The sequence below is a fragment of the Cephus cinctus genome, unplaced genomic scaffold (genome assembly GCF_000341935.2).
Source record: "Cephus cinctus unplaced genomic scaffold, Ccin1 Ccin1_scaffold0101, whole genome shotgun sequence".
Taxonomy (NCBI): Eukaryota; Metazoa; Arthropoda; class Insecta; order Hymenoptera; family Cephidae; genus Cephus; species Cephus cinctus.
The window spans coordinates 1,264,133-1,278,985 of NW_014332838.1; the positions used below are offsets into that span (position 1 = coordinate 1,264,133).

The 14,853-nt window shown below is 34.7% G+C and overlaps 4 protein-coding genes across 8 annotated transcripts; 1 reads left to right on the forward strand and 3 right to left on the reverse strand.

Moving 5' to 3' along the window:
* Positions 1-2,119: 2,119 nt before the first annotated feature.
* Positions 2,120-4,753, reverse strand: LOC107274698 (Bardet-Biedl syndrome 1 protein homolog). Its single transcript, XM_015754092.2, has 7 exons — positions 4,433-4,753; positions 4,174-4,351; positions 3,889-4,098; positions 3,515-3,810; positions 3,189-3,438; positions 2,937-3,116; positions 2,120-2,856 (listed from the first exon to the last, which is right to left on the reverse strand). Exons 1-7 carry the CDS (start codon positions 4,444-4,446, stop codon positions 2,230-2,232), a joined length of 1,755 nt encoding a protein of 584 aa, XP_015609578.1. The 5' UTR covers positions 4,447-4,753; the 3' UTR covers positions 2,120-2,229.
* Positions 4,754-4,879: 126 nt separating this feature from the next.
* LOC107274701 (targeting protein for Xklp2-like) lies at positions 4,880-6,678 on the forward strand. Of its 3 annotated transcripts, none has more exons than XM_015754097.2 (7): positions 4,880-4,982; positions 5,047-5,216; positions 5,308-5,395; positions 5,456-5,573; positions 5,645-5,773; positions 5,875-6,138; positions 6,203-6,678. In XM_015754097.2, the coding sequence occupies exons 2-7, from the start codon at positions 5,060-5,062 to the stop codon at positions 6,371-6,373; spliced, it is 927 nt and encodes a 308-aa protein (XP_015609583.1). In that variant the 5' UTR covers positions 4,880-4,982; positions 5,047-5,059; the 3' UTR covers positions 6,374-6,678. The 3 variants fall into 3 exon arrangements, with proteins under 3 accessions (XP_015609583.1, XP_015609584.1, XP_024947678.1); XM_025091910.1 differs by having other exon boundaries at positions 4,893-4,945; XM_015754098.2 differs by having other exon boundaries at positions 4,883-5,216; positions 5,456-5,561.
* Positions 6,679-8,105: 1,427 nt separating this feature from the next.
* Positions 8,106-13,500, reverse strand: LOC107274695 (protein dispatched homolog 1). Of its 3 annotated transcripts, none has more exons than XM_015754087.2 (10): positions 12,450-13,500; positions 12,227-12,364; positions 11,477-12,160; positions 11,017-11,404; positions 10,733-10,934; positions 10,270-10,657; positions 9,623-10,204; positions 9,260-9,560; positions 8,878-9,178; positions 8,106-8,791 (listed from the first exon to the last, which is right to left on the reverse strand). In XM_015754087.2, exons 1-10 carry the CDS (start codon positions 12,585-12,587, stop codon positions 8,674-8,676), a joined length of 3,240 nt encoding a protein of 1,079 aa, XP_015609573.1. In that variant the 5' UTR covers positions 12,588-13,500; the 3' UTR covers positions 8,106-8,673. The 3 variants fall into 3 exon arrangements, with proteins under 3 accessions (XP_015609573.1, XP_015609572.1, XP_024947660.1); XM_015754086.1 differs by having other exon boundaries at positions 8,106-8,798; positions 12,450-12,587; XM_025091892.1 differs by having other exon boundaries at positions 8,673-8,813.
* Positions 13,501-13,852: 352 nt separating this feature from the next.
* On the reverse strand, positions 13,853-14,816 carry LOC107274578 (prefoldin subunit 2). Its single transcript, XM_015753845.2, has 3 exons — positions 14,573-14,816; positions 14,172-14,295; positions 13,853-14,088 (listed from the first exon to the last, which is right to left on the reverse strand). The coding sequence occupies exons 1-3, from the start codon at positions 14,719-14,721 to the stop codon at positions 13,900-13,902; spliced, it is 462 nt and encodes a 153-aa protein (XP_015609331.1). The 5' UTR covers positions 14,722-14,816; the 3' UTR covers positions 13,853-13,899.
* Positions 14,817-14,853: the final 37 nt, after the last annotated feature.

Genomic DNA, 14,853 nt, shown 5'->3' on the forward strand with positions numbered 1-14,853 from the left:
TAGCATCGCCCATGGTTCTCTGAACACCACTACTAAAGGGTATACATATGTATGTGCATATCGCTCATTCATAGCTCATATATATGTCACTTATTTCAACGAATTTTTTGGAGAAAGAATTTTGTTGACGTTACTTCGACAGCATATCAATTAACTTGTAGCATTTAACCCTGTGTTCTGTTACAAGCTCTCAGTACTGTGAACATTTATTTCGGAACACAAGTTAAAACCTCATATTCAATATATATACGTCATATGATTTTATAATAAATCGTGCAGTTTTGAGCATGATTGAAGAAAGTAGAGCAAGTTGTTTATCCCCCAAAAAACACTTACGTGTAAAAAACAACGCCAAGTACAGGATTGCTGTGAATTCCTCTAACAAAAAGTATTGATATCATATTATTGAGGCCAAGTACATAAGTCACTACATGTTTTCCTATTATATGATCTAGCACTGGCCCATCATTTTAATTATATTTTCAATAGTTCCTATAACGTTTTCGCTACTCTTCTATGTTACTACTGCTTCCCGTGTTTAATTACGATTTAATGGTGATTTAATAATTAATAAAACTGTAGGTGATTCCTTATCGAGTACTACTTGGCATGTCCGTGCCAGGAATTCCAAAGTACTTACTTTGCACGTGCTCATAGTATTCTAATACTGTATGTTTGTTATTAGGCTTTTACCGTGATTATTTTTGACAAGTTATTGTTAATATGCTTTCTATAGAAAACTGGTACTGGTTTTGTACCAAATTTATATCAAGAAATGCACGGACCCGCCAAGTAGTACTCGATAAGGAATCACCTAAAGTTTTATTAATTATTAAATCACCATTAAATCATAATTAAATACGGGAAGCAGCAGTAACATAAAAGAGTAGCGAAAACGTTATAGGAAATATTGAAAACATAATTAAAATGATGGGCCAGTACTAGATCATATAATAGGAAAACATGTAGTGACTTATGTACTTGGCCTCAATAATATGATATCAATACATTTTGTTAGAGGAATTCACAGCAATCCTGTACTTGGCGTAGTTTTTTACACGTAAGTATTTTTTGGGGGATATCACAAGTTTTTGTTGTTCAATAGGATATATGAAAAAAGTTTTAAACACTGAAATCTGTATTGTTAAACAAATATAAAATATAAATGCATTGCAATGTCACTAATCAGATAAATATATTGCGTTGTCGAAAATGTTAAATGCCATATAAATGTAATTTATAAATTGATTTTTCTTAGAAACACAAAAATATATATAAATTTGAAAGGAAAGTATATTCTTAAATGTAGAATGAAATTCATTTAGAAAGAAGTTGAGTCATTTAGGAATCTTCGTAAGCTTTCTACCGTGATAATCATAGACGTGACACCAAAAGATTTCCATGAGGAAAGAAGATTTCCTCCTCATTTGCACGCTTACAATCAGTTACATATTTAGTTCAAATCAAAAATCAAAGTAAATTTTTCTTTAAAATATATATTTTTCATTTAATTTGTTTTTATGAAATCTGTGGTTGAATGTTTAATAGATAAAAATAAAATTAATGTTTGAATTTTGTATGAAAATTTTTATCAAAACTTACATGTGATTAGTTTCTAATAATTAATAATATTTACTTGAATGAAGGGTAAATATACTTGAACTAAAAGAGTATTATAGATTTAATATTTGTAAAGTCCTCATTCGATATCTTAAGGCAATCACTCAACTGATCTTCAGCAGAACCTTCGCTTCAGAACCTTCAATTCCTATAGTGAATGTATCAATAACTTTTCCTCATATATAGCGGTTCATAAGATATTTTGTTCCAAACACAGGTATAAGGAGTTGACTCGAGTAAAGAGTCTCGGCGCGCTGCGCCCTGTACAGCCGGTTGCCTGTACTTGGCGCGAGACTCGATCGAGTCTCTTGATTCGGGCAACTTTGACTTCTTGAATTTCTTTACTTGCACATCGATTGTTAGTCATTTGTTACTGATTGTTATACTAATTAAAACATTAGTTAGATAATAGTTTTTTTGCAATAACGAAAATAAACTTCAGTATTAAGTTAGCCAAAAAATATTGATTTTTTCACAGTTTTTGTTAAGTATGAATATATATAATTCATGAAATACATATACTATATTTAAAGTGAAAGTACATCCATATACATATAACTATACAATTATATGGCAGAAACAAAAGTTTGTTTAACATAATACAAAATCTTAAACTTCTATGTCATCCTCAGGCACAGGAAGTACAACTGTCGTTAACGCTATAGGTTTTACTTTACCCATTTTGCACAACATAATGTGTACCTTTCCCGGTATCTTCCCTCTAGGGGTAGCATTTACACTTACTGGTATTGGTATTCCGCTAGGCAATAAAGGTAGATCTATTACCCTAGGCTTAATGTCTGCATTTTCATCTCTACATACCAAAAATAATTCTGTATCGGATAAGCCATCCGAAATATTTGTCACTAAAATTTTAATTAAATAATTTGGCCCCAGCCCGAGTACACTAGCTTCTAGCGTAATAGGATTGGGTCTAAACTCTTGATTTGTTGCTAAGATCTCGACAGCTTTTCTAGCGACTGTCAAACGTAACCGTAAAAAGGCACTCTGAAAGGCATTATGAATTTTTGCAGCTTCTGATCTTTCACGTATTGTTTGTTCAACGAATAATCGTGTCTTTTTTGGAATCGTAAATCTATTGTTATTAGAATTCATTGTTGGGTTTGTTGACGCTTTAACACTAAAATCAGCTGTACGTTTCAAAATTTTGACATTTAATCCCCCTCCAATAGTTACCATCGCCATAGCTCGTTCTTCTTGACCCATTCGGCCGTGCTATGGAGGAATATAATATAAAATAAATGTACTATTTAACGAAATAAGACTCAATATTATATATACTTTTAATTATTTACTTTTATGGCTGATATCGGTTCTGCTGTCTTGATAGAATCTACATGAAATTTTCCATCATACAGAAGAACTCCTGAACCAGCTACACTAACAGCCAATAAGGAAAGCCCACTCTGTAGTACCGGTAAACTAATCAAATCCAAAGCAATTCCTGGTAATTGTAATTGCCACAATTTAATACCCTGGAATAATAAATTCAAGTATTATTATTTAATATAATAGGTCATACTGTGAGCCCATTAATGTATGTGTACCTTTTTAGAAAATCCTACAAGGGTACCATCCATCGCTGCTACAGCAGCATTATCTCCTGCAAGTGTTGTAAGAGCAACAGCTGGTGCTGACAGTTTGTCCCATAATCTTAAAGCACAGCCTTTTCTTACAGAACCCAATTTTCCATCTCTACCAATTGCTATTATATGTCCATCACCTGCCCACAATCCTGTGCTCAATAACGATACAGGAGGCCAGCCCAGAGGTAATTTATCCACTACTGAGAAGGCTCTAAAACAAAATAATATATTATCGATTAAAATAACAAAAAAAAGATTTAAAGTATAATTGCAAAATGGATGTCTACCTAGAATCCAGAACTAGAATCTCTCCTGATTCTGTACCTATCAGAAGGCAACTGCTAGCTGGATCATTCCAAGAGTCTTTTCTAATGGTATCAATGGTAGTTACAGCATTAGCTTTACTAAGCGGTATTCGTCGATATTGTTCAGCAAAACTAAATCTAAGGCTCACATCCATTCCTAAAAACTTTAGAGTCCTTGGTGATATAGTTGCAGCCCCCAATTCCTTCAATAATAATTCAAGTTCGTCACTTAAGCTTAACACATTTAATTCTTCTTCCAGGCCTGCTCTGTGCCAAATCTAGTTCAGAATAATGAATAAATTAGATTTTACAGTAACTATAGAATCTTTTTGTTCTATCATAAAATAATTTCATACTTCGCGTTCCTTCGGATGCGCATCCATGTACGGTAGACAATACTTAAAGTGTGGACGCATATTTTTATAAATATAAACGCTGGACCCTGCTCCTACAGCCAATAGAGCAGATTGAGGTTCGCCGTTTTCTGAATAAAATCCTACAACTCCACACGGTGGATCTATCATACTGTGTTCTGTAATTTGATCTCCTCCTTTGAAAACTCTAATCTACGAAATCAAATCGCAATCACAACAATCACTTGACTGGTGATTACATATGATTATAGAATGAATTATATATACTTTGGCAGATTCCGCAGCACCGGTGCCCAAATCTGCGACGATGAACCTAGCATCTCCGTCGCCAGAAATATCAAGCATTTCCAGACCACCTGGCAAACAATATATTCGAGCACCAGGTTCCCAAATCGCTTCCAGCCACCTACTGGTTCCAAGACCGCCAACACCATGACGATCGATTCTAAAAGTAAAGATATTTGGTAAATATTATAATTGAGGATATGTTTCAGAGACTACAAATTTGAATTATTAATAATCTTACCCTAAGCCGTTCATGATTTGTATTGTTAAACAATCAAGTTATTAAAGTTCACTGAGTGTACACAAATTATTAAACAAATATTTGTTATTTCAGTGAAAACAAATAAATTCCGATATACCATTGTCCTGTTAAACACGTTCACATTCTGATTCCCTTAAACTATTCAAAGGGTGGCTCAAGGTATCTAAGGGTAGAAATTACGTTCATGCTGGATTTGTTTGGATATTTGTAACCATGGAGATGATAAAGTCCGATAACTATATTCACAGACTATGAATTCTACTCTAGGGCCTGCGCCCCTGAAATTTTCAATGTATACGTATCATTTCGCGCTCTGTATGAATATAAATGATACTTTCAAGGTTTAAAATGATACGTTGCAAAAACACGTTTTCTGTTTAGGTTTGCTGATTATTGTTTGTCAACAAGAGAATAACGAATTATCTGATGACATTGATGAGAAGTTAAAGATAAGTTTAAACTTTTGCAATAGAGTTAATTAAGTCATCACCGGTAATCAAACGCTATTGACTGTCATCAAATTTTCGCAGTAATAATCTTGTGCATATTCTCATAATTTGTTATTGACACGATCTATTCATTTTTATATTCAGCCCAGTAAAAAGTATGAGTGAAGATCTTGAGAAAATTGCTGAAGATAATGATAGAAAGAAATACGAAAATTGGAATACGTATAGAAATGTAAAGGATATATGGGAATGTATCGATTCACCACAGTTTCTCGATTTTAATGAAATTACCAATCATGATCTTCCATATTTGGGTATGTTGTAAAGATAATTATATATGTTCATTATAACGAGTACAGTCCTACGCACAAAAATAATTGTATTTAAAAATCAATACGTTTTAAGATCAATTTGGAACGCCTAAATGGTCATCACAAAATAAGAAGCAAACTGAAAATGTCCCTTCTCCAAATCCAGATGACGAAGTAGCTGAGTAAGATAACGATTTAACTGAAAATTTATAACAAAATCAAATGTTATACTTTTTTTTCAGTATTTTACTCTCTGGTTTATCGTTAACTAACGAGAAGCAGGAAGAACATTCTCATCGCAGTAATGGTGCGACGATCAACCTAAATCAACCTTCTACGAGTAAACACGTATGCAATAATATACTAATAATTATAAATACACTGATGGAACGAAAACCGCGTAGATAAATATATGTAATTAATCATTTCAGCCATCTGAAAAAAAGACCGTACATAATCAGCAAAAAACCGGAAATCGTCATTGCACCAAACTTAGTCCCTTTAGCTTTGATGCGCAAAATAAACGTATGTTGGAACGCAAGGAAGAACGTATGAAAAAGGTGTGATGTCATACATTACATATGTGATCACACCTTCAACAAAGCACGCAAACGCACGTTACGTTTCTTTTTGTAATGTATACATTTTTATTGTTTTGCAGATGTTAGAAGAAGAAAGAAAAATGTTTCCCGTATTCTACGCGAAACCTGTACCAAGATATATAAAGGCGCGTGCGCAAAAATCTCATTCTGAAATTGCATGTAATCCAAGTAGTACAGTTCAAGATCCAGTACCGAGTACTAAAGTAAAAAAAACAAAGCCAAGAAGCCCTGTACTTCATACAGCCAGAAGAGCCAGACAGAGAGCACAATTCGACAATGCAATAAAACAAAGGGAAGTGCAATCGGAAACGGCCAAGAAACTTGTAAGTGTATAATTAGCAGTAAGAATACAAATGAAATTATCAGTAACTATTCCATATTTCTTAGGAGGAAGAGAACGCTAAGAAAATGGAACAACGTCAAATTGCGAAGTTTCGAAAACAATTGATACATAAGGCTAATCCAGTTCGATCATATCAGCAATTACCGCCACGAGAAAAACGACCACTCACGGAACCTATGACGCCGTTTTGTATCAAGCGTCGTCGCTTTCATTAACATTTTTCATTGGCATTATAAATTAATGAATTTGTAATTGCAAATATTCCATAAGTTTTAAAAGAATATTTTATACGATAACGATATTTTAATATATTTATTCCACTGTGCTTTATCGTCGGGAGTAACTTAAGGGTTTTTGTAAGTGATTTTAATATTTATGTAATCCTAAGTTCTGAATAAAATCCTTGCATTCAAGTGAGCTATACACTCGAAATTTGATAAACTGAAAATATTTAATGAATAAGAATGACAATGTGTAAATGAAAATATATTAATTAAAAACGCCACAAGTATATCGTCAATAGTCATTAAAATTTATCATTTGTCAAGTGCTAAAATTATCGAACATGTATCAAATCGTTTATGGAAGAACAAACGATTTACAAATAATTCTAGTTTAACAATTGTTAACTTTAGATGTACATAATACCAGCTTTATATACTATACCTATACTCTTAGATTCTTATAATACAGCCAACGAATAATTACTGTTTTTTGTTCATTTTTGGATTAATTATTCTATTAAAGAAGTGTAACTAGAACATTCTGTACACAACCAGTACATAAAAATGATTAAACCGAATAATTACAGTAATCATCATACTCTACTTGTATATGACGGTACAATTTAAATGAATTATACGTATAATTTTATGCACGCGTTAACAATAATAATTAAAACTTCCAATTGGAAGCTCATGTCACAATATTAATTCCATGATTGTCATCTTACAATTTGCAGTATGCTAACACAGGTTGACATAAACATTCGTTATCATCGATGATCATCATCAATCAGAATCTTTTCGTTCCTATCATGGAAACATGTATATACTTATTACCTATAATAATAAAATACTGTTTAGGCTTAGCAATGGCTATATTGGAACTTTATGAACATAGATTAAAGTTATTCGTGTATGGACACTAAGTATAAGTAAATATATAAAAAACGAGTAAAAGTTACCTATAAATGGAAAATAATAAAAAGTCAAAGTCTTATTGTCATTAGACCTGTTTTCCAGTTATGTCAATTAATCTAAACTGTTAATTTTTAGAAACGTATTAAGTACAAAACATACCATATACAACATGTGCATTACAATATAAAATACATTAAAATGCTTCAACTTATAAATAATCCTCCCTATGATATTATGTCGGCGCTTATATTAAATAAATGCTTGACAACAATTGGTATTATACGAGACTGGTTGTGCACAAAACGATAATACTTATATGGACAGAACACAGACCATGACTCGTATCTCCTTTTACATGAAAATACAGACGACTCCCTTCAACACATTTTTTTCATAAGAACGAGGACATTATTCAATCACGAATACGATCCAACAATTTCATGCTAATTTTAACCGTGTCTCTTCAACAATAAATAGTTCATCAGATAATAATCAACCATAAATACTCGCAAGTTACTGTCAGATATTTTTACAATGTTCATTAACATTTATAAAATTGAGCTGATAACACAGGTCCCGCAGTATCAGTGCAAAACTGACGTGAACGGAGTACCGTTTTTATACATATTAATAAACAATTGATTTCTTACAATCACTGTCTACAGTCAGTTAATCAACCGCAATAAAATAATGTTACATTATTAACAGCTCTTCCCAAACAATATTTTCAGCATAGGAAATCAACGAGAAAGAGAATCATTTGTTTGTATAAAGTAAAGGTATTCATTATACATACTCCCCGATATGTAATTAGACTCATGACATCTTTAATTACATGTAAACACATCTCATTAGCACCTTCTATCTATTATATTAGTATCGTATAAGTACACATATATAACACGTCCCAAAGTGAAGTCACGATACGAGGAATAAATTAAAAATATGAATGATTAAATAAAAATGTCCCTTAACATATTTACGAACAATTCTTAAAAATTTTAGATAGATATAATACATCAGTTAACGTAGAGCTCGACTGATCATAACAAAATATGTAAATATATTGATAATACTTGTATAAGTCATGCCAGCACAGCCACTTACACGTTACTTTGTAATAAGATCATAACTCAATACCTGACACATAACGCATAATAAGAATGGGGTTTCAGAAACATAAAATATATTCAAATCCCAGAATATTCAGTCAAGATCATTAGTCTGCTTTCGCCTGTAACTTCTCACCGTTGTTTGACTGGGATCCAAATGAAGTAAAGTCGCAGTCGGGGATGGAGGTAGAGAAAGTGAAGGGCGTGTAGCAAGTGCTTCCAATTCGCCACAATGAAATTGACACACTGTGCTGGAGGTACTCAGCGTCGATTCTGATAGCATTCCTCTACCCTTGCCTCTCCTTCGATCTCTACCCTTATCTCGGTACACTTCTGCTGTACCGTCCGTTCCATTCTTACGGAACTTAAACAAGAAAGTCTGTAGTCTAAAATAATTTTAACTTTATAGATTTTTACAGTTTTAAAAATGTTCTCATTTCAAATCTCTTTTCACTGGTTACTCACCGTGGATATTGGAACTGAGCAAAATGAGGTGAGGGGCCCACAACCGCCAGTAATGGACAGAGGAAGAAAGTAGCGTATAACCAACTGATACCCATGACGAGTAGTAAAAAGACACCGATTTGTATATAGGCCAATACGTGAGAAGGAAGCATAAGTGCGCCAGCTGCACCGCTGGTTACAGCAGCCATTAATGTCGGTCCACCCATTTGTTCCAATGCAGCCTTTACCCTGTCTATTCTATCTTCAGAGTTACAGGCTCGATAACTCACACCATAATGTAAACTAAAGTCCACAGCTAATCCTGAATTAAGTGAAACAAAAGAAATCACATTATGACTCTGATAAGCAATACTGCTGATTACGTTATCCGAATACTACTTACCTATTGCTGTAGATACAGCAACGCTTTCTAGTACATTGAGTCTCCAATTAAGTAGAACCAATGCAGAAACTGTCACTACTATCGCAGCACCAATGGCTAAGATAGCATAAAGGCTGACTAAAGGGTTGAGGGTAACAAGTGCCAGAACTGTAAGGGCAAGTATCATAGATACACCCATGGCCCACAGGGTGCCTTCATATAAAGTGCGTTGCAGCTCGTAGAATTCTAATCGACTAACGAACCAACCTCCACGCATGCCCAAGGGTGCACTTGACAATTGATCTTGCATCCATGTCTCTACCTGTATAAAATAGTTTCTTGTACTGTACATATATGGTATAATATAATATAAATATTATTTACCTGATGATAAAATTGATCCATCTCAGCAAATGATAAGCTGTAGGCGTGTGTACTATCATACTCCACGACAAGAGCTTTGATCTTTGTTGATGGATATGCCAATGACTTTGTATCATTGCTTGATGTTGAAGGTAGCTGTAAGGGTTCTTTGGCGAATTTCAAACCAGCCGTAACTGGACCTTCTCTGTTCCACAAATGAGCAGGAGTGCGATGTAATTCAGCACTTGCTTCTGCTGCGCATCGCTGCAATACAGCCGGCATATATGGAAATGGGTTTCGCTCACAGCATGGTTCCCTATCTGCTCTCATTGTTATCGGATCCTCACAACGTCGTTGCATCCAAGACCGTAAGGATTCGATAAAACAATTAGGCAGAAGCGGCCCCCGGGTGCTACGGTAGAAGGGTTGCGCACGTAACCCACGGCAAAATTGTTGTAACCAGAGTTGAGACTTTGGATTGGAGACATCAAAACTTTCGTCCCATTCAAGATTGCCTCTTGCTTTTGGATCTAAATAATCTCCATTGTCTACAGGTTTTACACCCCAGACGAATCTCAGTGGTAACACCTCACTACCATCGCTCTGTAATATTGTTATAATCATTCACCATGAACGTCTTTGTATATGTTCGTAAAAAATATAGATACCATATCAAGTTTCTCGAACCAAAATCGCCTGGCGTAGACCAAGTCGTATCTCTCGAATGGATGAGAACTGTCGAAAAGCTGAAAATCTGGTGAATCTGGTAGTTGTAAACCTGGATAGCGGAAAACAACCATGCAACTGGCTATAGCGACACCACCGAGACCTACGAGCCACAACCATCTTAAATCTATCGCTATTCGCGTTAGAAGCTTGCCAAACCCGGTTGCCATTTTGTCAGCGAATATTCTCAAAGGACGTATTATCTTTCTGGCGATAAAGTTTGCTGGGGATAAGAAACTTAGACGACAGTGCTCGGATATTACTACACTCGCGGGTAACCATGTTACCATCAGGAAGAAGTTGGCTATGACAGTCATGCCTGAAAACAAACTGTGGGCATACCTCGTTAAACTATATAAACGTATCTAATATTGAGAGATGGAATGGATATGTATTTCATCATACCTGAAACAATTTATGGCTGTGACATTGCTCACTATAGATGCAAAAAATGCAACTGCAGTAGTTAACGATGTGACGAACATAGATGGTAGAGCGTGCTTCATTGTTTCTTGTACTAAACGTACTAGACCTCCATTAGTTAACTTTTGCTGCTTTCCACATTCCCATACTTTGCAGAAAATAAACGCATCATCTGCTCCAATTCCTTTCAAAAACATAAAATGAATAATTAAACATATTTTATTGTTCCCAGGTTCACGAACTTTTGATATAGAATAAAAACTTACCAACGGCAACGACAATCGCCAATAAATTCATAAATGGAAAAAATGTGATCCGTAATACAAGAGTATATACGGCATATGAAATTCCTAGACTAAAAAGTACAGCTAGGATGGTTGTTGCTGTTAGCAAAAGGGAACCGGTGTAGACCCAAATGCAAATAGTGACAAAAGCAAAGCCGGCAAGGACTAGGCGCGAGTCAGAAACTAAAAGTCGATCAAAAAGAGTGCTCTTGAGCCCCAGTTGCATTCCCAAGACTCTAAACTTCCCATATGTTAATCCATCGACGCTTAATCCTCTGTAGAAGTCTAGACTCGCTGAACTGGCAGCAATAGGCAAGAATAACATTGCGGAGCGCAATGTCGAGTTTATTTTGTTGGCAGGACTCCGCCTCTGAAATAAATTCTCTGTTATGCAATGAAATATCTAAAATTGGTTAAAAAAAAAAAATTTTTTAAGCCATACATTGCTTGGTATAAAATCAACGTCAAGAAGGTAGTGTAGCAAATGATATGGCGCATTGTGAGTGTAGCATTCAGCAGGGACCCGTCTTTGGCAACTAAGATCTTCTGCACAGTCCGGAGTAAGCTGAAGGTTATGATAGAAGTCAGCGCATCTTTGTAACAGAATTTCCACACGACCAAGATCGCTTTCAGTGACACCAAGACAGGAACTTCGATTTGATAAAAGAGCTACATAATTAGCTGGAGACCAGCTGCGGCAACATTTTTGTCCTGCTCTGCCATGCTCCATTTGGGTCTGACAAAGGGTTGAGAACTCGGGATTCGCACGCAAAGCTGCATCAACGTGACATTGAGCCAACACGCCTTCCATGGACCACAAGTTATTCTCTCCTGATTCAGAGCCAAGAACAACACGAGCATATGAAGCAGTTGGCAAATTACAAAAGAACCCATCGCTCTCTAAATGATTGCGCTCATCATGATCATCTGAGTTATCTAAACGATTTTTTGTTCTTAATTCTAATAGTTCTTCCCACATATCTCTGTCTTCAGTAACGTCTGGATCTTTTCCTGTGCCATTATTATGTTTTCCATATTTCTTTCCTTTCTTTCTATTCTTGATTCTTGGTCTCTTTCTCACAATTCCCTGACTCGTTCTGCTATGATTGCGGAAAGTAGTCTCATTCTGAAAATCATGGAATGACTCTTGTATCACGTATTAATCATGAATAAAATTTCTTTTATAGCATACCAGTTGACTGAGTTGTTGCAAGTACTGGTAGTACTCCAATGGATTATTGACAAGTTCTCCTCTAGGTGCAGTAGCATCCATAAGGTTTTGCCATGCTGTTAATCTCTGAGCTAGTACTGTACCTCGTGCTTCGAAGCCCTGAAACAACATCAGTGCACTTATAACACACATAAATGAAACTAAAATCAACTGATATCCATTCCACTGCACCACGAATACTTACAAGTTGTGGATCCGAAAAATCTGGAAATTTCTTGGTGGTAAGCGGTACGATGAGACAGGTGGATGAAAATACAAAAACTGCAGCAAGTATAGCATAAGGGTGATGTGCCACTACACGCGAGAACCACCACACCTCCATTTCTAAACAATTCGCGTATGGTTCGCATTGAATCTAAGTCATTCCTACGCTACATAAATTAACACGACAGATCTGGCCCGATAACTTCATACTAATTATTTTCTAATTCACTCCACACTATCATAGTAAGCATCTCGTTTAGTATTCACAATTTTGGAGCTAACTTGCTCCATTCTTAAATTTTTTAAATACTCCTCGTACAATATTATCATGGGAGGTCTCGCGGCTCGCATGCATATACAAATCGATGGTTCGATATCGCAAGGAAAATAGACATCTTCAGTAGGGTCATCCCCTGACTCCGCTGGACCGAACTTGCGCATTCCTTGCTATCTATACACACACACACACACATATATATATATATATATATCTGCTGTCGCGCAACAAATATTCATAAATACTCTCTTCGCTATCCAATTAGCTTACCAATAATAAGCATAAGGTTAAGATATGACTGACATTTATACAATTAACACCGACTTTAGAACTTTAGCGGGATTTTATCCCATTTTTCAACTCGAAGGGTTGTTTTATCAATCACGAACTACGAGCAATGCGTTCAATATGAGCTGTACGCTAGGATACAGTTACGCATGAACGTTTTAACATTTTTCTGGTGTTTCGTATTTGTGAGAAATCGATTAATCACAAATTATGGTCTAATGATAGATATCGCATACAAGCACAGTCGCGATGTTGCGCCCACATTGGATCATATTTTGATGAAAATGAAAATAATACAAAAAGGAATTATACAGCCTTACATAGATTGTTTTTGTTCTATGCTGACTTAGAATATTAATGTTATGTAATATATATTTTAGTATAGAAATAGAGTGGTCGATATTTTAGGGGTAAAAGACACTAAGTAAATTATACTTACAAAATTAATTTTATTATATTCAGCTAATGTAATGTTGGAAAGCTTTAAATCCACATTAAGAATAGATTAAGGTAAAGTTTGAAATAGTGTAAGCAGCCTTTCTCTTTTGTGGTTGAACATGTTGACATAGAATGTGTATTATTGTGATGGTACTCTATGAGAATGGATATCATTATAAGTCATAGATCTATTGTATAATTTGTTAAAGTATCTTTTCAACATAGTATAACGTTCTGACACAACTCAATGTATGAGTTTGATGAAATATTTGAATAATATGTTCAATAGGAAATGACATTTCATATTATACAAAAACAAGCTAGTAACCTTAATAAATAAATGCGGGTGATTGTAAATCAAAGATTTGAATGACAACTCATTGGGTAAAATAGAATATAGTAATGTTGAAACAAGTAATAGATACATCTATACTTTCATAAGATCAACCACAATTGCATTTCTTTTAGATTCAGTGCCTTCCTTGGTATCATCTTCTTCCTGTCGTTGTAACTCATCTTGTCCTCGAATCCTGATGTTATGTTTCTCCTTGTATTCATTTATTTCAACTCCTTTCTTTGTCAATTGATCATTTAATGCATCTATTACCTTGATCAGCTATATGTGACATGAAAAATAACATACTTTAGAACTTCAGCCTTAAAAATAAAAAAAAATAAAAACTTAAAAGCATATAGCACCTGCTCTTTGTTTGAAACTAAAGTGGGCATTATGTCTTCAACAGTACGTTCACATAAAATACCACCAATCATTCTGTAACATTTCCTTTTAGGATCCACATTCTTTAAAGTATCAATGACTATTCTGAAATAGAGAATTCATTATTAATCTTTTAATTGAAATTGAAATGTATACATCAGTAGAGCATTCATAATTATTCTCCATATATGGAATATTTTACAATGATATGATAAGATATTGATTAATGATAAAGTATTTAAAAAAAACGTTTCATTTGATTGAGAACGCAATTAACGTTAGATAATTATAATAATTGATTTTTGATACCCAATTCTATTTAATTCAATAGATTTAAAATTTGCTCAGTCTAAAAAGTTAGGTTAAAAATTTGTCGACTCACTTGTGCTCGTTCAACTCCATTTCCATTTCAGACAATTTGTTAGCCATCATCCTTTGTTCATTTCGGAGGGTCTGAAATCCAGCGAATATCTCTTCATTGGAATTACCTCCTTTGGACGTTGATTTTCCAGACTTTTTGTCGCTTGCCATATTAGGAGATCTTGTTCACAAATTTGTACAGAATGCAGTCGGCTCATCGGCTGTCTACTTAACCTGTACCATTTCTCTTCAAATTTTATATCGATACTACTAGGGAATGACTCACTACAAGGGAAAAAATTC